Source organism: Trichechus manatus, unplaced genomic scaffold (assembly GCF_000243295.1).
Source record: "Trichechus manatus latirostris isolate Lorelei unplaced genomic scaffold, TriManLat1.0 scaffold00172, whole genome shotgun sequence".
Classification (NCBI taxonomy): domain Eukaryota; kingdom Metazoa; phylum Chordata; class Mammalia; order Sirenia; family Trichechidae; genus Trichechus; species Trichechus manatus.
The window spans coordinates 4,499,474-4,524,340 of record NW_004444108.1 but is presented as its reverse complement, the minus strand read 5'-3'; the positions used below and the strand labels follow the sequence as shown (position 1 = coordinate 4,524,340).

General features: G+C 35.8%; 1 protein-coding gene across 1 annotated transcript in view; it reads right to left on the bottom strand.

Moving 5' to 3' along the window:
• Positions 1-24,867, bottom strand: part of PRIM2 (DNA primase subunit 2) — a 316,775-nt gene that overhangs the window by 47,000 nt on the left and 244,908 nt on the right. Inside the window, exons 11-12 of the mRNA XM_004386833.3 lie at positions 6,537-6,663; positions 875-957 (exon numbers count right to left, since the gene is read on the bottom strand). Coding sequence (XP_004386890.1) covers positions 875-957; positions 6,537-6,663 — 210 coding nt within the window. The remainder of the gene's footprint in view (positions 1-874; positions 958-6,536; positions 6,664-24,867) is intronic.

Here is a 24,867-nt window from a genome sequence, read left to right as displayed (position 1 = left end):
GGTGGTAGCCGGGCACCATCTAGCTGTATTGGACTCAGCCCGGTGGAGGCCTTGGTAGCTGTGGACAGTTAGTCCTTCGGACTAATCTTTTCCTTGTATCCTGTTCTCTTCATTCTCCATTGCTCCCGAAGGGATGAGACCAGTGGAGTAATCTCAGATGGCTGCTCACAGGCTTTTAAGACCCCAGACACTACTCACCAAGGTAGAACGTAGAGAAGCTCTTCTTTAACTCCCTCAAAATCCAAGTCAACTCAAAACACACCATAGATAGTAATCTTTGTAATGTCACAATATTTATTTTTAAACAAAAGCAGATTTACTAAAAGATGGACTCTCAAGTATTTGGTTTAAAATTTTAAGCATTTCTTTTTATTTGTTCACAAGACAAAATATTTTGACAAACTATTAGACCTAATGAACTATCATGAGAACTGTAGAGTAAACATAGCAACAACTGGTGCCTATCAGAATATGCAGCTAGTACATACTACATTATCTTCTGTTTAGCCTACATTTCCCAAAATGAATTATGCTGTCATTAATTTTCAGCTTCATTAGTAAGTTTCAATGCATCGCTCTATTTTTTAAAAGGTGGTCCTCAAATGAGACAGTAAAACAAATTGAGAAAAAAAGGTTTCCAGCTTACTTTATTACCAAGAAAAATTAAAATCCAGCCTAGCAGATAGAAGAACTAGAATTTCTAAGGAGTCTAAACCTGAAAAGTCAAGGCTTTAGCTTAATTCATCTAGAAGACAGGATGTCTGGTAAGAGGCCTGACAAGTACTACATAGCATTGCTATAAGAACATAAAATGAAACTGAAAGAAACTGTCTGACGCCTCATTACTGAGGATGCACAGCAGAATGTGACCTACCTGGTTTATTCCTCCGGGAGAAATCTGACATGACTGCAACCTCTGCTTCAGCAGCTCTGGATCACTGTGACGGAATGGGCACCCTGACAACAAAAAAACAAGCCAGCACGCCAACAAGGTTATTAACCCAGAACTTAGTACAATATCATACTCAAGAGACTATCTAAGCTCCCCTTAAATGTCTAACAGCTTATTAATAAAAAAGTTAATTGCCCATGGGTGCAACTACTTTCCTCTCTTTATCTGAATGACAACTTCACTGTATGGTTATCAGGGTACTACAGGCTCAAAAGTTACATTAAGCATTACAACATTCTCGGGCTAAGATGCCCATTCAATAGGAGAAGGAAAATAGTTTTAGTTACGCTACTTGATAAAAAAGAGATAATCACAAACTAGCTATAGTAGTTTATCTAAAAACTTTATACAATCTTACATTTTTTTCTAGTCTAAAAAAATCACATAAAAGGCATACTACAGAAGGGAGATACACAGTGTAAACAAAAAGAAAAATGTACAAACGCTGAGAAATATCAAAATCTCACATCATTTTCAGATATAAACTCTATCTCCTGTAGAACAGTATCCATCTGAGTTTAGAGGAGTCACAGGTGGGAATGAGATGGACAAATAGAAAACTATTACATAGAAAAACAATTTATAGTAGATGGAAGTCCTCTATCACTTCATGTGAAAGATAAAAATAAAAATAGACTACTAAAACATTTGCATACATTAGAACACAGAAGAATTGAAATAGAAAAGCTACATTAAGCCAAAATCTCGAAAAATTTAGATATTTTAATAAAAAGCTATCATAGTAACTCAACATATTTATTTTAAAATTTAATAATAATCCATTTGATGGGTTAAGAAGAATTTCTTCAATAAATGGTACTGGGAAAATTGAAGTTCCACATGCCGAAAAATGAAACAGGACCCATAACTCACACTATACACAAAAACAAACTCAAAATGGATTAAGGACCTAAATGTACAAACTAAAACCATAAAATTCTTAGAAGAAAATGTATGGGCCATGTTGTCAGGCCTAGCTTTTAACAATGGATTATCTAATATAATAACAAAAGTACGAGAAGCAAAAGACAAAATAAATAAATGGGACTTCATAAAAATTAAAAACTTTTGTTCAGCAAAAGATTTTACCAAAAAAGTGGAAAGACAAGCTACTGACTGGGACAATATCTTCAGAAATGATATATCTGAAAATAATCTAATAACCAAAATACATATATAAAACTTTGACAACAACAAAAAGACAAATAACCCACTCATAAAATGGGCAAAGGACTTGAACAGAAATTTCATTAAAGAAGACATTCAAATGGCCACCAAACACATGAAAAGATGCTCACCATCACTAGCCGTCAGAGAAATGCAAGTCAAAACCACAATGTGATACCATTTCACTACCACCAGTATGGCTAAGATATAAAAAAAATTAAAAAAAAAAAAAAAAAAAACAGAAAATAACAAATATTAGCAAGGATGTGGGGGAAATTAGAACCCTTGTCCACTGCTGGCCGGAATGGAAAATGGCATAGCTGTTGTGGAAAACTGTGTGACAGTTCCACAAAAAACTAAAAACAGAACTACCATATGACCCAGCGATTCCAAGCCTAGGTATCCAAAAGACTTGAAAGTAGAGACTCAAACAGATACTTGTTCACCAGTGTTCACTGTAGTACTATTCACAGTAGACAAAAACTGGAAACAACCTAAATGTCCATCAGCAGATGAATGGATAAACAAAATGTGGTACATACATATAATAGAATACTACTCAGCCAGTAGGAGAAATGATACATGTTTCAACATGGATGGAGCTTGAAGACATTATGCTTAGTGAAATAAGCCAATCACAAAAGGAATAATATTGCATGACCTCATTTATATAAAAAGACAAGAAAAGGCAAACATACAGAAACCGAGGTTTATTAGTGGTTACCAGGTGCGAGAAGGAGGGGGAAAGGCCGGTTAATAGAGATGGAAAATAGCATTGATTAAGAGTGGGGCTGCACAACCAATTATCATAATTGCTGTCAATAAGTCATATAACTGTAAAAAGCTGAACTGGCAAAAGTTGTGTGACAGATATATTTACAACAATTACCAAAAACAAAACAAATTAAAAAAAAGAGTAGCTGTTGAGGGTGCTTATGTACAAACACCTCATGGAATTTTGTTTCTCGGTTTAGAGGTTTAGGGTCATGGTTTCATTGGATACCCCAGTTAATTGGCCTAATATCATGTTCAGTGCCTCTGTTCTATCTTCTAGTTCATTGCCTAGTGCCTGGGGTCTTAAAAGCTTGCAAGCAGCCATCTAAGGCACAACAACTGGTCTCTATTCACCTGGAGCAACACAGAAAGAAGAAGAGTCAGGAATAGGAGAAGGACATTGAATGTGTGGCTAATTGCCTCCATGAACCACTGCTTCCTTTGCAATGAGATGAGAAGAACTGGATGGTGCCTGGCTACCGTTACTGAACATTTTGATCATAGATTCCAAAGAAGAATCCTGATCAAAAGGGGGAAAATGCAGACAGAATTTCAAATTCTCAAGGACTAGAGACTTTTTGGAGCCATGGAGGGTGGATGAACCCCTGAAACTACTTCTCTGAGATTATCTTTAAACCTTCAACCAAAAATATTCCCTAAAGCCTTCTTAAAACCAAACAACAGTTCAGCTTAACTAGAAAAAAATATCTGCCTTGAGCACTGTCCCTTTTTAAGAACTATCTATATGGGATCAAACTGACAACAGCAACTCACAAGATTGGGGGCAGTGAGTTTATGTTAATGAGGGAGGAACAATTGAGAAATGGAAGGTAAGAATGCTTGCACAACTTGAAGAATGTAATCAATGTCACTAAAATATACATGTAGAAATAGTTGAATTAGTTTATGTTTTGCTATGTACATTCTCGACAACAACAAAATAAAATTTAGGAAAAAATAATAGGAAAGGCTAAATTTTTTAGTCATACAGATGAAAAATTTGTAAGTTAATTAGCAACAATTGTGCATCTTTAATAAAATCAATGGAAAATTGGTTACTGCTAAAACCACAGGAAAGAATTAGGATGCAAACAAATGTGTTTATCAAAAATTTTAAGAATAAAAACATTCATGATAACACTATGGACTCCTACAAATTATGAAATTTATAAAATGTATAGTATGTACTTCATTCATTAATCTAATGAATAAACTGCTAGATTTATTCATATATTTATTCAGGTTAAACTACAATTATTTTTATTACAAGGAAACATCCTGAGAATTAGTAATAACACATGGTTAAGAGTCTGGAGGTAGGCTGCCTGGGTTTGAATCTCAGCTTACCACTCACTACCTGGGTGACCATGGATGAATTTTTTTATGTTCTTGTTAACTCAGTTACTTTTACTCTTAAGCAAAGTGAGTAATAGTACTCAGCTCTTGCAAGAACAGAACATAGAGCTTTTATATGTGCCTGACACACAGCACTCAACACTTGTTAGCTATCATTATTACTCTTCAAAAATCTGATTATAAAATTGCACAGGATAGTAATGAGAAAGAAGTGAGGCTGCGGCTGCACAGGGAATTCTTGGTTAAGCCCAAAATTTTAAAGAAAAAAAAAAAGATGGACTAAATTGAATTATCCAAATTACATCTGAAATAACAGCTAGACCCACATTAAAGCTCACAAAGGAAAAAGCCAAGAAGAAACTGAAGATTGCCAAAGTGCTAACAATCACAAAAAGATCTTTTAAAGCTATGCTGCCAGTAAGAAAAAACAGAAGAAACCACCTACTGTTTAGAACAGCTGGTGTTATTTTAACAGATGATAGAAAGTAGAACTCATCAACTCCTACTCTGTTTCTACCTACCACATCCAAGAGAATGATCTTCAAATTGGAAAGGGCTGAACTAACAAGATAAATGAAGATGAGATGAATGCATACATAACTAACACTGACTTCAGCTAAGTGTTTGACAAAGCTTGCCAAAATACATCTGTGGAAAACACGAATAAACATAAGCTAGAGCCCTGGTGGTGCAGTGGTTAACAGCTCTGCTGCTAACCAAAAGGTCGGCAATTGGAATCCACCAGCCGCTCCTTGGAAACCCGAAGGGGCAGTTCAATCCTGTCCTATAGGGTCGCTATGAGTCAGAATCGACTCCAGGTATGTAGATTGATAACTAGCTGAATAACCATTCCCAGGCAGTGTTAGTTAATGAAATAATGTCATCCTAGGGGATTAAATAGGTTTACAATGAACACAAAACTAAAAAGGATGGATAAATATATCCAGCAAATAATAAGAGCTCACGGACTGTTTGCTAAGTATGCTATTTCTTGACTGTCAGAGTTTAAATTAAAAACAACAAATAAAACAAATGAATGGTCTAGAATGAACAAGATACAGAAATAAGAAATATAAAGTTCTGCATTTAAGCTTAAAAAAATTAATTAGTGAAAAATCCTAGGACCTGGAAATTCACAGGAGTGTTACTTGGTCACAAGCTCAACATGTGTTAACTACCTGATGTGGCTGCTAGGAATGCTAAAGCCACTATATAGTCTTCCTCAATGGAAGTGCCTGGGTCAACGGTTCTCAAACGTTAGAAGGCGTGAAACTCACCAAGGGGGCTTACAAATAAAGTAGACTCTCAGGTCAAGTCCCTCCCCAAGAGAATCTGATTCTGTAAGTCTGACAGTGAGGCCTAAGAATCTGCATTTCTAAAACGTACCTTAAGTGACTCTGACACTAGTGATAAAGACTACTACTCATTTTATTTACCAGTACTGGCCACCTCTTCATCTACTGAATATACATGTATAAGGCATTTTTAGATGTTTGGACATACAGAACATGTTTCTAAAAATCCTGTTTGTGACTGATTATTTGATCTTTAACAGCCAGGAAGTGTGTAATCTTTTCTAAAAAGAGTTTCACTGCAGATGGTAAAACAAAAAAGTTTTGACATGTACTATGGTAAATTTTAGTAATCTGGAAAATTCACTAATGTACACTATTAAATCATTCTCTGACAGTACTAGACAAATGATGAAGTTCTCAAGGTATGCTTAGAGAACTCTTTTAGAAAAAAAGCTGTTGAACTCAGAAGTATACAGAAAACACTTTGATAGATTTTTTTAAATCTATAACTCAAGCAAATTTATAGATACCACAACTTGTTAAATTCCTCCACTTAATCTTTGTTTGTTAAATTAGATGAGAGTAATAAGATAAATTTTTCCTGAGTAGTCTTGAAAATTAATGGATTTACCATTCCAAAAGTAGAGTTTGTCCATTTAAAAGCTTTGAAAAACTTTTGTATCAGTCTTCTAAGACATTTGCAGACTGTGAGAAAGACAAAGAACAGCAAGTGAAAGGGGGGGATGGAGAGCTGAAAAACCTAGTCCAGCACAAACCAAAACGCAGCTGAAGGAATTTATCTTGCCTGACCTACTTCAGTAATAAGACAAATCACTGGAAGAGTAATAGAGCTCTAGCTTGACACTGATGACTGACAAAAGCTACACGCTAGTTCTTGTCAGTAAAGCAGAAAGCCATTACCTTGTCTCAGTTTTGCTTACAGAGCTCTTGGATTTCTGTACTTAGCAAACATACCCAGTGAAAACACTTACCATGATAATCCCCTTGGCTTGGGGGATTGGTTAGAATAATCTTCAGGCAACTGTAAGGTGTATAGTCTGTCCTCTTGCCTTCCTTTCCAAAGCTATGACGGATGTTGTAGGAATAGCCTTTATCAAACTGATTGGGGAAAAAAGACAGGGACAAAGTCAGCATTGCCAGCTATAATCACCAAGGGCAAAGTAGCATTTTCTAAAATACTCAGCATTTATGGGCAGATGTATATTTACACCATGCAATATAAATCATTTGGGTCCTTTATGACACAAGTAATTTTTTTTTTTAAAGTACAAAAATTATATGAAATAATCTCCTCAGGTAGAAGGCATCTAATGTTACTTACATGTTTAAAGACAGGCAATCGTTTCCTGAGAATAAGCATCTATTTGCAGATTTCTTACTTTGATTCCAGAGATTATACTAAATGTAAATTAGTTTAGTCTCTTCTCTACCCTCCCTCCTCTAGTTCTCCCTGAACTCCCACACCTTACCCATTTTATTTCTGAAATGCCTCTTAACATAATTAATTCCCTTAACATAATTAATTTCCACTATATGGAGCAAATCAGTAAATGCTTAGTGAATGAATGAACTACTGCCATTGTCTCCTACTGGGAATTCCTGCCTCCATGTTCATAAAACAACCTAATGGGATAGAGGGGATTTTTGAAATAGCTGGGATAGGGAGAAAAAAAGAAACTAACATTTACTGAAAGACAATTAGTTGCCAAGTTTTTTACTAGATGCTTTTTAATATGTAATCCCAGTTAATCATTTAAATTCTTATAATTCCTCTATGATGTTACCAAAGAGAAAAAATTGAGGTTTAAAGAAATTAAGCAATGTGACAGAAGTTATACAGCTATAGAGCTGGCAATCATGTGCAGGTCGAGTCTGATTCCAAAGTCCACACTTCTTCCAAAATCCTGCACTTTCTCAATAATGAGATAATTAAAAACCATAGGTTCCAATTAAATCTTTGTAGGACATCACACCTTTATTTCAGACCCTGTTTCAAATGCCAGTTCACTTAGGAGGCCAAAGTTAGAAGTAATCTCTTCTTCCTCCAGACTTCAGTAGAATTTTACCTACACTCACATCTCTGTAGAAGATCTAACTCACTATATATTTGATTCTTATCGAGTTTATCTGTACTTCTCTTAAGACACATTATCACTCTACCTTCTATCCTATTCATATGCCTTTTCTTTCCTCCTGAACTATAGGCTCCTTGAGGCAAATTCTATTTGATCTTCGTACTCAGCTCAGTATGACCATGCATGAAAAAATGCACTAACTGAACATAGAAGGAGTCGTAAGTCTAATGAAGCATTTGAAAAGGTATTCTATTCTGCTTCCATTAGATATTTTCCAGTATCTGATAGTCAGTGATTTTCCCACTCCACTGTTAGGTAACACCCATTAGGCATAGTGACTCATACACCCCATTGGTCAACCAAAAGCTGGTGAAATCTCAGACAAAACTCCCAACTTTCAGGGCAAAAAGTGCAGGCCCAAAACCACTAAGTTTCTAAAATAAATTTTGTTAGCTGCTGTCAAGTCAATTCTGACTTACGGCAACCCCATGTGTGCAGAGCAGACCTGCTCCAAAAGGCTTTCAGAAGCAGATTGGCAGGCCTGTCTTCCAAGGAGCCTGTCTTAGTCATCTAGTGCTGCTATAACAGAAATACCACAAGTGGATGGTTTTAACAAAGAGCAGTTTATTCTCTCATAGTCCAGTAGGCTACAAGTCCAAATTCAGGGCATCAGCTCCAGGAGAAGGCTTTCTCTCTCCGTCTGCTCTGGAGGAAGGTCCTGGTGATACATCAGTCTTCCCTTGGTCTGGGAGCATTTCAGCACAGGAACCTCAGGTCCAAAGGATGTGCTCTGCTCCTGGCACTGCTTTCTTGGTTGTGTGAGGCTCCCTGTGTCTCTGCTCGCTTCTCTCTTTTATATCTCAAGAGACTGGATTAAAACACTATCCAATCTTGTATACCTTATCAGTATAACCTCATCATAATGACAGAGTTTACAACACTTAAGGAAATCATATATAACCTCATCATAGTGATAGAGTTTACAATATATAAGGAAATCACATAAGATTACACAATCATACAATACTGGGAATCATGACCTAGCTGAGTTGACAGATATTTTTGGGGGACACAATTCAATCCATGACAGAGCCTATAGGTGGGTTTGAAGCATAAACTTTTCAACAATTAATCAAGCAATGTGATTAACCACTAAAATAAATTAAAGACTAGGGATGACAAATTTAGTAAAAATTAATCTTCTACTCTGAAACATACACATTTGTTTAAAACAAAAGGGAGCACAATCTTAGATCACCACCTGCTTTTACTACTCAGTAATTTCTCAAGGCTTTCAAAAGCATAATTATCAGAAGCTGCTGAGTGGTCTGTGGAGCACATCAAATATCACTACATGACACTTTGAGCAACACTTGCTAAATAGTGAGAAGCCAGAGAGCCCAAGTAACAAGTCATTTTCAAAGGGCAAACTCTTCAAAGTTATGAATCTAGTAATTAGAGTGAAAAGGCTATAAGGAGGTTCCAAATTTTACTTTTCCATGAATCTTTAAATTTAACTTACAAAAAATATACTCTGGAAAGCTTAGATAACAATTATTCAGCAAATTTCCATAAGTGAAATTTACTAAGCATAATACTAGAAAGTATTATTATGTAGACAGGAACAAAAATAAAACATTATTTTGAGTTTATACATAATATGCAAGCTGGCAACAGATTGAAATTTAAGAGGAATACAAAAGGTGGGAAGACTATTATTTTGGAAAACAGCTAAATTCCTAATATTTTAAGTGACCCCAAGCACCTCAGTATGACAGAGTTGCCCTTTGCTCCTCTTCTCTAGGCTCATACCAAAAGCAACACACAAACAGCAGTATTGTTAGGGAGGCAATATACATACTGTATGAGATCTCAGGCGCTGGAGGCAGAGAGACCAGAGAGAGAATCCCCAGCCTACCCACTTACAAAGGGTGTGACTTCAATCCTCAATTTCTATTCTATAGAGGCAATAATATTATTTAACACATTGGGTTGCTGTGAGGACTAAATTAAATTAAAACATTAAGCAGAGTGCCTGTGACATCCTTTGTTCTCAATAAATGTTAGCTGCTACTGGGGCAAGAAAGAAAGATATGTTGATATCCAAATTTAAACACTGACTATGCTACTGATAAAGCCTTCTATTATCAAAAGATATCAACAGAATCTTTACCTAAAAGTTTTGGGAGTATAAAAGACTCATTGAACTTTTTAATTAAATTTCTAGTCATCTGCTTGAAATGTCCTCCCTTATTTAATTCCCACGCATGACTGACAAACTATTCATACAAACCCAGCTCAAGTGCTTTTTCCTCTGAGGAATCTTCTCGGGCTCCCCAGGCAGAGGAAGTTGCTTCCTTGAGAGAACACACGGCAGAGATCTGTACAGTACTTTTCTTGTTGTCAACAGAATTTTTTTTTAAATTTATCTCCTCTTCTAAACTATAAATTCTCTAAGAGCAGGACTTGGTATGGCCTCATTTCAATATGCCCACTCAGTGTTAAACATAGCATGTACTCACAGGGATGGCTCAATAACTTTCACTTGAATGAAGGAGGCTGACTGAACAAAATAAAATCACTTAAAGAGATTTTAATTTATCACGATTAAACAACTTCAAAAATTGGGACATCGTTACAGTTCACTATTTTGTCCTTCTCTATGGCTTTTCTTTTTCATTGTAACAACAAAGGTGACCGAGAGTTCAAATGATGAAGTCCCATTAATCTATTTTGTCTTTTGTTGCCCATGCTTTTGGTGTAATATCTAAGAATCCACTGTTAAATACTAGGTCCTGAAGCACTGCCCTTATGTTTTCTTCTAAGAGTTTTGTGGTTTTAGTTCTTACATTTAGGTCCTCGATCCATTTTGAGTTAATTTTCGTATATGGTATAAGGTATAGGTCCAATTTCATTTTTCTGCATGTGGACATTTAGTTGTCCTAGCACCATTTACTAAAGAGACTATTCTTTCCTCACTGAATGGACTTAGCTCCCCTGCTGAAAATCAACGGAGCACAGATGTACAGGTTTATTTCTGGACTCTCAATTCTATGTCATTGGTCAATATGTCTATTATACCAGTACTTCTGTTCATCCAAGGATTTTATCAACAAAGTGAAAAGACAACCCACAGACTGGGAAAAAATTGGGGAGAACTATATATCTGACAAGGAGCCCCGGTAGTGCAGTGGTTAAGCATTAAGCATAGTAGAGCAGTGGTTCTCAGAATCACCTGTGGATCTTGTTAAAATGTTGATTCTCATTCAGTATATCTGGGGTGGAAATGAAAAATTCTCAGCAGGGGGTTGAACTAGAATGAACTGTTTCGAAGCCCTGTGAGCCCACGTTGCGTGCGGAAAGCCGATGCATTTGCTACATCCAGTTACATTTACTATCAGCCATTCTCCAATTGGAATTTCTGAACTTTATTATAACCTTATGGGAACACGGACGTATATGCTGTCAGACATTGCCCAAACAGATGTTACGTGGCGCATGACTGTATATATTTACCACAATTTAAAAAAAAAAAAAGTGTTTCAAATTATGCCTTCTATAGCATATAGTGAGTATATAAAAAAATAATGAAACTAATAAATTTTACATTTCTTTAAAAAAAATTGTTCAGTACAGTGGGACAGGGCTGCCTAATACTTTTAGGAAAGTGGAAAAGCATATCAGAATAAGAGACAGGAAAACAGTGGCACTAATTTTTTAAGATTCTTTTAATTAGAGGTTATAATTCACATACAGTGAAATGCACAGGTCTCAAACCTACAATTTGATCAGTTTAACAGATGGATATACTCATGTAACCACGTCCCTCTGAAGAGAGAGAACATTTCTATCACCCTATAGAGTTCCCTTGTGCCCTTTCTCAGTAAGCATTCCCCATCCCCTACCCAGAGCAACTACTGACCTGATTTCTATCATCATAGATTAGTTTTAGCTATTCTACAACTTCATATCAATGGAATAACACATTATAAACTGTTTTGTGTCTGGCTTCTTAAATTTTTTTAAATGTTTTTGAGATTCATCCATGCTATTATATTGTTCCTTTTTATAGCTGAGCAGCATTCCATTGTACTGATATACCAGATTGCTTACCTTTTCTCCTCTTGGTAGATACCTGGGCTCATCCAGTTTTGGGTTATTAACAGTGAAGCTGCCACGAACATTCTGCACATGACTTTTGTGCACATATGTTTTCATTTCTCTAGGATAATTATATAGGAGTAGAATTGCTACCAACTGTTTTCCAAAGTGGTTGTACTATTTTATACGCCTACCAAAAATGCACGAGAGTTCCATATCCTCCCCAACATCTGCTGTTGTTAATCTTATTCATTTTAGTCTAGTGGGTGTGTAGTGGTATCTCATTTTGCACTTTCCTGATGACTAACTATGTTGAAACTTTTTAATGTGCTTACTGGCCATTGATATGTCTTCTTTTGTGAAGTGTCTGTTTAAATGTTATGTTCACTTTAAAACTGGGTTGTTTGTCTTTTTATTATTCAGTTGCAGGAATTCTTTATATATTCTGGATGTCAAATACAAGTGTTACAAACATTTTTTCATGGTCTGTGGCTTGCCTATTTACTTTCTTAATGGAGTCCTCTGATGATATTATTTTTCATTAAGTCCAATTAATCAATTTTTTTTACGGCAATGTTCTCTGTGTCCTAAGATAGGTTCAAAGACATTCTCGTAAGTTGTCCCTTAGAAGCTGTAATGTTTTAGCATTTAAGTCTAGGTCCTGATGCACCTCAGGTTAATTTTTGTGGTATAAGGTAGGAGCAGAGGTTGTTTGTTATCCTCCATATGGATATCCACTTTTTCCAACAATACTTGTTGAAGATACTTTGCTATATTAAATTGCTTTGGCACCCTTGCCAAATTTGACCATATACTGTGGATTTATTTTTGGACTCTATTATTCCATTGATCTATAGGTCTGTCCATTTGCCAGTCCCACACTATCTGGATTACAATAGCTTGATAGTAAGTCTCAAAGTCAGATAATGTAAGTCTTCTTGCTTTGTTCTTTTTCAAGATTATTTTAGCTATTCTATGTCCTCTGCATTTCCCGATAAATTTGAGAATCACCTTGTCAATTCCTATTTAAAATGATTGTTGGGTTTTGACTAATCAATAGCTTATGGCTTCACAACTATCTGTCTGCTCACAAACAGTCTAAATCAGAAAAACAAAAGGCATTCCAATTAAAAGAAAAACTTTCAAATCATCATTAAATTCTACTGACGAAAACAAGACCATTAAAATTTCCAGCAAACACGTTCATACACAATTTCTGTTTGTTTCTTTAGTCATAAACACTGTCATGGATTGAATTACGTCCCCCCAAAAATGTGTGTATCAATTTGGCTCGGCCATGATTCCCAGTATCCTGTGATTTTCCCATGTGTTGTAAATCCTGCCTCTATGATGTTAATGAGGGAGGATGGGTGGCAGTTGTGTTAGTGAGGCAGGACTCAATCTACAAGGTTGGATTGTGTCCTGAGGCAATCTCTTGAGATATAGAAGAGAGAAGTGAGCAAAGACAGGGGTACCTCATACCACCAAGAAGCAGTGCCAGGAGCACAGTGCGTGCGTCCTTTGGATCTGGGGTCCCTGCTCAGAGAAGCTCCTAGTCAGGGGCAACACTGAAGAGAAGAAGACCGACGGAGACAGAAAGCCTTCCCTGGAGTTGATGCCTTGAATTTGGATCTTTAGCCTACTTTACTGTGAGGAAATAAACTTTTCTTTGTTAAAGCCATCCACTTGTGGTATTTCTGTTGTAGCAGCACTAGATGCCTAAGACAAACACTAACTATAATTAGTCTTTTTGTGCAAACTTTTTGGTATGAATTGAAGTTAATTAAACAATTTCTGTATGTTCACCAGAAAATAATTGAAAAAACTTTTTTGGTCAGCTACTGTTAAAACAATGGAAAACTACTCTCTCTAAGAGAAAAAAAAATAAAATTCAAATCTTTTAGCTTCCTCTTCTTTCCAACTGGTTTACCACCTGTGTAAAATATGTCTGGAATTTGGACCTTACTAAGCTTTGAGACTATCCACATATTTATCACACAAATTATCTTCTCTAGTTTTCAGAACAGCAAACTTCTTGAAATAGTGCACAGAAAATGTATTTTATTAGGAGGTACTTTCTAGAAAATACTTTCTAGGTCTCCATAGCCACAACTCAAAGGAAAATCTCTAAGTATTCATAAGCAAAGAGGTAGGGAGAATTGAATGGAAAGCAAACTTCTCCTTCTTGGACTCCTCCATTCCATCTCCATCTCGTAAGAGGAGCTAGAAAGTCAACACTGGACTGACAAACGGTGGACAGCAGTTTGCGACCTTCCAAATCAATCCTAACATCCTAGCTGTGGCACTAGCAACGCATCCGTCTGCATTTCTGCCAAAGACAGCAGCAAATTACTTTCCGTAGCACCAAGTTATTAACTGAACTCAAGAAAAATTGTGAAGCCTTTATCCCACTCTAACCTCATCTCTCTTTCAGAGCTGCTTTACACCTTCCCCTCTATCCTAGTCCCACTTAGGATCTAGTGATCTTATCTAATCACATTTTAAGAAGTAATTAATGCCCAAATCTATTCAGAAACCGAGATGTGAACATCTGATTGCCTGGAAGGGCAGTGGATGGTTTCCCTTAGAATGAAGTCTATCCTACCAAGAAAAGCCCAAGACCCAATATTACAGAGTTTAATCAATAAACAACAATAACTGCTGCCCACAGACTAATCAAAAGATTGTAGTTCATTGTAATACAGTAAAATCTGCGAAAGCTGGAACCTGGTAAGGTGGAAACCTGACAGAAGGAAAACTCAAATATTCTCCATTAAAATGAGCGACAGAAAAGTAGTAAGACTGCACCTTGTCAAAGGAAAACTTGCAAGAGACCCAGAAAAACAAAGCAGTCCCAGAGAGTTCCGACCCATACAGGTTTCAGTGTATTATAAAAATTTCATCTGAAGAAACAGGACATATGCTCTCCATCTTCATGTCCTGAGCCCCTTAAGCCATGAAGAGCATTTTCACTCTAGACTCCAGAGTATGCAGATTTCCTTTCCTTCAAATTTTCCCTGAGGCAGAGTCAAGCTAAATTTTTTTTTCTACTTTGATTGATCACTTTGCTGCCAAAAAAGAAGGAAATAGAGTGAATGCCAAAAGTCCACAGAATAAGTATCAAATGGAATGATCCTATGTAATCTGATAAAGCAGCTGATTAACCAGACTGCTTTCAATGAGATCAATAGATCAAAAGAAAGGTCAGCTGTGTATCAAAAAAATCTGCCACAATCATCAAAGGAAAAGGCAATCTGTCCTGAAATTCAGGTGGTGTATGGGCTAGTAGATTTGTTTTGTCTTTTTTCTATTCTGCTACAAGGACAACACCCACATAGACTCAGAAAACAAGATTTGAGGGTCATGTGTCACCTGGGGCTGTGTGATCTAGATCATTGTAATGTTAATGATTTAGTTGGGTATTAAATTAAGAACATTATTTCTAAATTCTTGAAGAATTTGGTAAAAATTTTTATTAGCGATAAAAAAAATGCTTAGTAATATTCAGTAATTATAGCTTACATTTCTATAGATCTTTAAATTAACAAGACAATTCTTTCTGGACCCTTTACCACCTTACAAGGAAACTAAGGTTTTGAGAGGTCAAGTAAATAGTTACTTCAATTACTTAGTGGAAAAACTGGAATTAAAATCCTAGTCTTCTACCTTCTAGAAAATACTACAAATCATAAATGGAGATGATAAATGCAGGCAACTAACTGTCAGTTATCCATGGCAAACATTCAACTGTAGACTGCCTCCCCACTGTCACTGAACTGCTTCAGGGGCATCTGAAGGTCACAGTGAACCACAGTTTTAAAAATGTTTCTGATTCTACCTAGTGAAAACTAGAGAAAAGTGTCTACACCCTAAAAAGCAGTAATTGTAACAAGCCACTCATATATCGTTTATTCATTCTCTAATTTACCACGATTTTAGAATCATAAAATGTGGCAAATTTGAAGTTAAAAATCTGAGATAAAAAAACAAAAAAACCATAGTGTTTGAGCATATTTCAAATTACCAGTTTTCTTCAGCTTCCTCCTCCTGTAATTTTCTAGTTGGGGACATGACAAGGAAAGGGAGTATAAAAGCAAGGAAAAGAAAATATGGAAAATGGACAGGAAAAGAGGCAGTACACACGATCACTTACTAAGCTAGCAATTTGATCTGAAGCTTTAGCAAATTTAGTTTCCTTATCAGTTAGAATTCAGTATTTAACATCTGAAATGGGCTTCAGACATCATCCAGTGCAACAATTATGATGTAGGAACAGAAGAGTCTAACCCTCCTTTAGGGAGTCAGACAAAGAGCCTTAGCCCTTGCATTGCTTAGCATATTGCAACTACTCAAAAAAATGTTTACTCAGCTGAATTCTAAAGACTGTTTTGTTGTGCTGTATGTTCGTAGGGTTGTCCCTGTCAGGGATTGAACTGTGTCCCCCCAAAATGTGTGTCAACTTGGCTAGGTCATGATTCCCAATATTGTGTGTGATCATCTACCATTTTGTCACCTGATGCGATTTTTCTATGTGTTGTAAATCCTTCCTCTATGATGTTAATGAGGTGGGATTTGCAGCAGTTAATGTTAATGAGGCATGACTCAATCTACAAGATTAGGCTGTGTTTTAAGCCAATCTCTTTTGCGATATAAAGGACAGAGTGGAACAGAGAGACCGGGGAACCTTATACCAGCAAGAAAGCAGCACCAGGAGCAGAGCATCTCCTTTGGACTCAGGGTTCCTATGCAGAGAAGCTCCTAGATTAAGGGAAGACTGATGACAAGGACCTTCCTCCGGAGCCAACAGAGAGAGAAGTCTTTCTCCTGGAGCTGGCACCCCTAATTCAGACTTCTAGAATTCAGAATTGTCATATACTTTTAGTGGACTAGTCCTTTTATCAATGTATAAAAATATAACTCTTTGTCCTGGTTAATACTTTTCTCCTTGTATTCCATTTTATATAATATTAATATTTCACTCCAGTTCTCTTTTTGATTCCACTTGCTAGTATTTCCCATCCTCTCTTTTATTTTCAATCTTTTATTGTCAAGTCTTGAAAAAAACAGCAAATGGACAACTGATTACCCATTACTACCCTCTAGTGGTTACTCACAGTATATTTAAATACACATTCTTCTATTAATGTCAAAAATGAATCCAAATCTCTAAATAAAAGATCTTTAGCACACTTTTACTTCCATCATAATTATAAAATTAGCTCTGAAATAAATTTAAAACTGAACCGCTGCAAGGATTAAATGACTTTCCCAAAGTCACAACAATACGGTGAGATATTTCATTGACTAGATTACATGTCATCTAAATTTGGCTACGTAACAGGTGACCAAAGGAAAAAGTAAATTAGATTTTAAAAGCTAGCAATAAACAATACAAGAATATATCATGCCCTGAAATGACAACCTCACTAGATAAAGTTTTAATTTACAGTGACAAGCCAGATTGTTCCTTTACAATTTCAGGGACAAACAGTAGACGTATTGTACCCTGTTGAAGGCAAGTTTGTTTCTTTGCTAAAGGTTAAAAACCTGTAATTCACATTTGGTGAGACTAAATTCCCTAAGGCTGTATCTGAAAAAGATCAAAAGAGAGATACACATATATTCAATCAAGAATTAGAAAAATGTCTACCGGATGACAGATGGTTAATTTATTTTTTTAAGGACATTTATGTGGCTTTTGGTGAAGTGGCTGATTCTAGGCCTGAGGCAGGGGAAACACAAGCTGAGCCTGGAGCATTTGTGGTGCCAGAAAGGATGCACTCAAAAAAAGGATGGGGCTGGTCAAAAGAGCACCAGCACCAACCTGAAAGGGCTCATGATGGCCTAAACTGGAACAATCTGAGCAACAAAATAAATAACAATAGTATCGAATTCTAACCCAATAATAAACTAAACATCCATTACTGCATACTGAAATAAATAATTGAATAAATAAATAGGGGAGAAGGGACAGCTCTTTCTTATAGAAGATTTCTCATTAATAAATGTAAAAGGAGCAAGAGATATAGAAAATAAGTCTTAGAATACCATAGTAAATACAACTGCAGGCAAGATTCACTGATGGATACTAAAATTGGTGGGGACACAAGATATTTAAATATTCTAAAAGTATTTTCCCAAGATATTTTGAGGGGAAAATATTTAGTAACAATGAAGAAATCTGACAGATACTGCCTTAGTCAAGCGAGCAAGGGTACCATCACCCATAAGAAGTCATGTTGATATCACATGCACCCTAAGATAATGTGATCAAAGAACACATCACTCCTGTGGTATTCTTGCCAAAAATGCAGAGCCTCAATGTAATCATGAGAAAACACCAGACAAAACCAAAGTGAGGAAGAGTCTACAAAAAACTTACCAATATTCTTCAGAAGTGTCAAGATCATGAAGAGACAAGGAAAGTCTAAGAAACTATCACAGACTAGAAGAGATTAAGCAGGCAGGACAACTAAACGAAATGTGTGATCCTAGACTGAATCTTGGAACATCGAAAGGACATGAGTGAGAAAACTGGTAAAATCTGAATAGAGTTTGTATTTAGTTAGCAGTATTATACCAATGTTAATTTGTTGATTTTGATGATTGTTAAAGAGTTGTCTAAGATGCTAACATTAGGAGAAGCTGGCTGAAGTACACTGGAACTCTCTGTACTATTTTTCCGACTTCTCTATAATCTAAAATTTTTCAAAATAAAAGTTTACATACGAAGCAATGGACTAAGTGTTACATAGATTATCTCTTTAATTCTTCCAACAACCCTGCAAAATTTGTGGGATCATCCCTATTTTACAGGCTGGGAAATTGAGACTGGGAGAGATTAAGTGAAATGCTCAAATGCACACGGTAAGATGCTGCGTCAGGACAGAAGTCTTGTCATGACTGGCTCAAAATCAGTGTTTTCCTACCATGTCATGATGAGCACATGCATATACATTTACCCACCCAGGAAACAGAGGTGAACTTTTCTGAAACTAGATTCAAATTTTACAGTGGCAGCAATGCCATCTCATGCAGAGGCTGTTTTTAGAAACTAATGGCAACTTTCAATTTGCTTAAGCATGCAGTAATGGGTAAACAAAAAAAGGTTTCTTTCTTATAATAATAAAGGACAATTTATTATGTATTTAAGTGAAGGAACTTTAATTTACTGTGACATTAACCACGTCTTACAGAACTGCACAAATTACAACACTCCGCCACGCTTCCCAGTGAGAAATATAAAGAAAAGAAAGGTTATTTTGGAACAAGGGCCATTCAACTTCAACAGGCTCAAGTGTTTTATTATATAGTTCAAAGGCATCTAGTACAGAAAAATTGTGAATTTTCAGATCTGTCTTATATGTTTATCTTCTTGAACATTGTACCACTTACCCATATAACCAGCAAATAAATATTATTTAATACCAAGGAAAAACATATCAAATCCCAAAGAAACAGCTAAGAAATAACATGTCCTTGACAGAAGAGAAACACCATTTTTTTCCCCTTTAGAGATATGTTACTCACGGGCACCACAGTAATGATGTTACAGCATCTTATGAATTATGATAACGAATCAGAATTAAAGTTTCATAACAAAGTGGCTGTTTTCTTATAACCAAATGTAACTGAATTAAATTATTGATGGGTTGTGTTCTCAGCAATGCAGGAAGAAGGCTCTACCAAGGGAGGGCTATGTAAACTTCACTGTATGGCTTCAGGTTATCTGTTTGCTTCTCAGCTTCAATGTGATTTCTCATTAAGAAACTGAATTTATTTTGCTACATTACTCTTTTGAATAAACTACACACTGGGGACATGCTAACAAAAAAGATCATAAGGCAAACCAGAAAAATGTTTTTTATTTTCCCCCAATTCCACCAGACTAATAATATAACATTTTTAAATGCTATAAGATATTTTAAGTAGCCTAACAAATCTCTTATATATCCACTCATAGGAATTTAATCTAAAACTTAATTTATCAATGATATAATAACCAGGGTCGGAAGAATAGCTGGGGAGAACAATCTGCCCTCTGCACAAAGACTAAATCAGATGGTTTGTAGTCCACAGTACTTAAGAAAACAAAACAGAATCAAACAAAAGCATGCAGATTGCATTAAACTATGAATAAGGAAATTATTTATATTTTATATAGCAATTCTTGCCCCTAAGGAGTGAATTTTCAAACCACTTGGTAATTATTATCTCGTTTATTTCACAACATCATTGAAGTATGTAGGTATAGTTAACTTATTGGTACTTGCTGATGAACACCTGAGCAACGGAGTTCCTCAGTAGGAAATGTAAAACTCCAATCTAGCTCTGTTGATTCCCTATTCAGAGCTCATTCACTGAATCACAACAATTCTTGGGTATTTACCATGTGTAGTAAAGGATACAGAATAGCTCGTCACAATGTAGTATTGTTGTTGTTAGGTGCCATCAAGTCAGTTCCAACTCACACCGACCCTATGTACAAAGAACAAACCCTGCCAGGTCCTGCGTCATCCTCACAATCGCTGCTATGCTTGAGCCCATTGTTGCAGCTACTTTGTAAATCCATCTCATTGAGGGTCTTCTCTTTCGCTAACCCTCTGCTTTACCAAGCATGATATCCTTCTCCAGGTACTGTTCCCTCCTGATAGCATGTCCAAAGTACATGAGACAAAGTTTCACCATCCCCGCTTCTAAGGAGCAAGCAAATACATCACAGCTGTGTTTAGCAGTCTACCTGACCCCACTTTCATGTCTGGGTACTTTTAAAATTCAATAGATAAAAATCACAATTGGGCGCTATAGAAATTATTCTTATTTATTGGATTTTCATTGTGATAAGATGATAGATGCATAGAGATAGATAATCAGACAGACAGGAAAAAAGTACATAGGCAGGGGGAGGGTAGAAATAGGAGAGAGGAAGGGAGGGAGAAAGGGATGAAGGGGGAGATAAAGACAGATATCTTGGGCTAGGTCATATATTCGTGGTCCTTCTAGCCCTGATTTTTATCTACAAGGCAAGTAAAATTTAGGTGTATTGCCCATCCACCAGGAGCTTGGTTTTGGACATGTTATGTTTGAGAAGCATATTAGGCATCCAAGTGGAGATGTAGAGTAGGCAGCTGGACAAATGAGTCTGGAGTAAGGAGAGAGGTCTGGGCTGGAGACCAGAATGCAAACCTCATGAAAACCGGAGTATTTATTTATTGGTCTGTTTTGTTAACTTATATGTCCTTAACATCTACAATAATGCCTGACCCATAGTAGGAGATCTATAAATATTAGATGAGACCACAGTGGACTGTCATGACATTACACTATTTCTGAACTACATAAATAGCAATTTCGTTTGGTTCCACCTAATGGCAGTTGAATGAATGGTAAACTATAATTTTACATTTCACAGATTGTCCCCTGGGCCTGAGCCAGAAAAACTGCCACCTTTCTAGAAAAAGATTAGCGCAGAGTTTCCCTTTTGTTTAACAAGGAAAGCTATTGCTGAAATAAGAACTCTTAGTATACATTAATTCAAACTTAACAAATTAAATGGTAAGGTAGTAAAAAAAAAGAAAGCTGTGGAGATCTGTGCAAATCTAATCATGGCACTCTGGTATGACAACTTCTAAAATCACAAGTCTACTATCCCACTTAATATGTGGATTAATCTTCTTTAAAATCCAAAAGCTGCCTCTAGTGTCCTACATAGCACACAAATGAGCAGAATGGTAATGAGGAAAATGACACACATAAAATTACAGAAATAATAATATTCTGATGTACAACTTTAAAGAGTAATTTGTTGATTACTAATAACCCCTAAATCAAGTTGATATATATTTACTTGTTTTTAAAGAAATAAAAGCACAATACCACTTTTACAACTTTAGTAGCAGAAAATGAAAAACGTTTCACCAAGCAGCTACATTAGATGATTTATATAAATGCTGAATAATGTGTTTTATCTGATAATACTAAAACAATTCACATTTCATAAAACTTGCCGCACTGACTTGTGTTAAGCAATGAAGGTTCCCCATCTTGCAGTTTAGGTTTCTCTTTCTTAGCTGTATTAAATCTGATGTGGACAGTGAACTGTGATAGCAGGGACTTCTCTATATTCCCTTAAATCTCTCTGCCTTATGTCCCCTATCCTTGATAGTGAGGATCTTCACAAATTGTAAATTAAATTCCATCAGTATGCACATAAAACTTCATATAAATGTATAATGAACTGTTAAATCCCAATTCCTGAAAGGTTCAGAGGATCATTATCTACTCTTCCCTTCTGTTATGAAAACATCACATCCCACAAACCTGCAAAATTAAGCTACCTGACCAACACGCACAAGCTGTTTAGCTCCTAAATTGAGGTGACAAAATGTGCAAAGGAAAGTCACCTTAATTCCACTATGGGGAAAAAAATGCACTAAAACCCATCTCTTTCACCTGAGTATTCATTCAATATTGAAACAAGTAATCTCAAATTCCATGGTTTTGGCTGCTGCTCAACCCTATTCCATTCAACTGCGGACTGAACAAAGCAAAATAAAAAAGAGCTTTAATCTGTCTTTTCTTCACTTTTTGCTATACTACTGACAGCATCTTGTTCATTAATTAAAGTTTTTTTTTTTTTTCCTTAAAGAAATAGACTGTGGAATGCTATATGGACACTGAAGGAAGGTGGCAAAAAATAAAAGGCACAGTTTTAAAAACCAGGGACTACATACGGGGTTTTTTAAATTCTATTTAAAGAGGCAAAATATTCACAAATGATGAAACTATTTCAGAGAAACATTTCAACAAATATTAAATGAGCTGGTAAGAATTTAGCATATATAGGGGTTGACGCAAAGGCAAATTTTTGGTTTTGTGAGCCTGACTTTTGTTGTGTTTCTTACATGAGAAGAGAAGGCATTCACCGCTATTTTTGCTCTAATAAAGCAGGGTTGGGAGATCATGGGGAAAAAAAGATGATACTTATTCATTATCTTATTGATACGTAGGGATTTTTGCTTTGATAATAATTTAAAGACTATGTGTCATTTCTAGTTTTGCCACCTTAAAATAACGCAACAACATTCTAAGTTTATGCAAAATCTTTTGACAGGAATGACAGCTGTTCTAAAGGGAAATGACTGAAAGGTAAAAAGATGGGAAAATGCTTTTCATGTATTTTTTATTTGGGTTTTTGATACCTCAGTACAAGAGAACTAGGAGAACACAGGCATTCTTTATTGTTTTATCATTATGTAAATCAAATAATTTTCTTTTCCAATAAAATTCTATGGATAAATTGCCAACGTGCATATCTTGGGGGCAAAAAATTTATAGAAATGATACAAGTTTGATAGTAACTTCAATAAGAAAATGTTCCTCGGCTTTATAACCTGAAGATTAAGAAACTTTGTATACTTTTCTGCAGTCTCACACTAAAAACTGAGGACCAGTGGGAACCATATGTTCTCATCACTCAATTTGTGATTCCAAAACTTAAACGACAATAACCTTGAATTCATTTTCCAACAGTTTTTAGATGACTTTCTGGGAAAGAAAAGTTAGTTTCTAACCATAATAAAACAGTGATCATTTATTGAGAGCTTACTTTGTTTGAAGCACTGTTTTATATATATCATTACTGCTTATATATTTTATTTTGCTTAAGTCCTGACAATACCATGAAAAGGGCTTCAGTCCTATTTTACAGATAAGGAAACTGAGTACGAGAGGAAAAAAGCAACTCGCTCAACAAAGGCTGCACACCCAGTCAGTCAGTGGTGAAACTGAGAAGTGAATTCAGGTCTAAGTAACTCTAAAGCACCTGCTCTGAAAGATACTACTTTTTTTAAATCAAATAATGTGTTACAAATCTGAAATATAAAGTTTAAGAAGCATATAATATTATTTCCAAATTATGATTATTTCTCCAAGGTTGCCAGATTGAAAAGGAGACATCATAGTCACTTATTGTCTGTTGTTGCTGTTAGTTGCCTTCGAGTCAATTCTGACTCATGGCAACCCCATGTGTGCAGAGTAGAACTACTACATAGGGTTTTCAAGGCTTTGTGTGACCTTCCAGAAGCAGATTGCCAGGACTGTCTTCCGAGGCACCACTGGGTGGGTTCAAACCATCAGTCTTTTGACTAGTAATTATACTACTTGATCTGAAATGTACATTGTACACAGCAAGAATAATTATGACAAAAGTTGTCTGCTTAGTTATAAAATTAAATCCACTATATATAAGAAGTTAAATCAATTTTGCTAACAGAAAACACCTACAATATTTTTACAACATTCTGCAAAACTGTCAAGAGATCTGACATTCTGAGAGCATAAGTAGCTATTGTAAACTATAAAATATGAAATACAGACAATGGTGGCACATCTAGCTCTTATCACATAGAGCAAGATATTTTATTCTTGAACAAAAATATCTAAGCTTAATTCTAATCATGCAATTTAATTACTGAAAATCTATTGAATGGCGTGGCTTACTTACCCCCAACCCAACTGCGGTTTTACGGGCACAAGGCTGACCGGAAACATTTAACAGTTCATCTAGGACATCCTGGAAAGCCATTTCATATCTTTTCATTAGAATCCCCAGAAAGGAATCCATCCTTTCATTATTAAGTACCTAAATATTTTACAACACTTACAATGAGATAAATTATCTCAATGTTAGAAAAACAATGCTGTTTACAAGTACCAAAAGAAAGCCAGCAGAATATATATACAGAATTGTGATAGCCAGGATTATTGGCAGTGAGTGGGAAAATACAATCAAGTTCATGAATTAGAGACATTTGTTAATTAGGCAATCATAAAAGATAATAAGATACTATTTCTCATGCTACAAAACTAGCAAGGGACCAAAGCTAAAGTTGAAACAAGGCATTTGGCTTTTATTATAAATCTGTATAAAACATCAGAATAAAAAAAGGCTTATGCCCAGCTCTTTCACATCAGTTAACTTTGATTCCTAACATTTTCCCAGACAAGTGTTTCCATTACCTTTCTTAAAGATGTCGCCACAGCTCAGCAGCTGCCATGACGAGTTAATAAACTAAAAAGATGGTTTCTCATGTACACACAATTCTTTTCCACATCCACAAGGAAA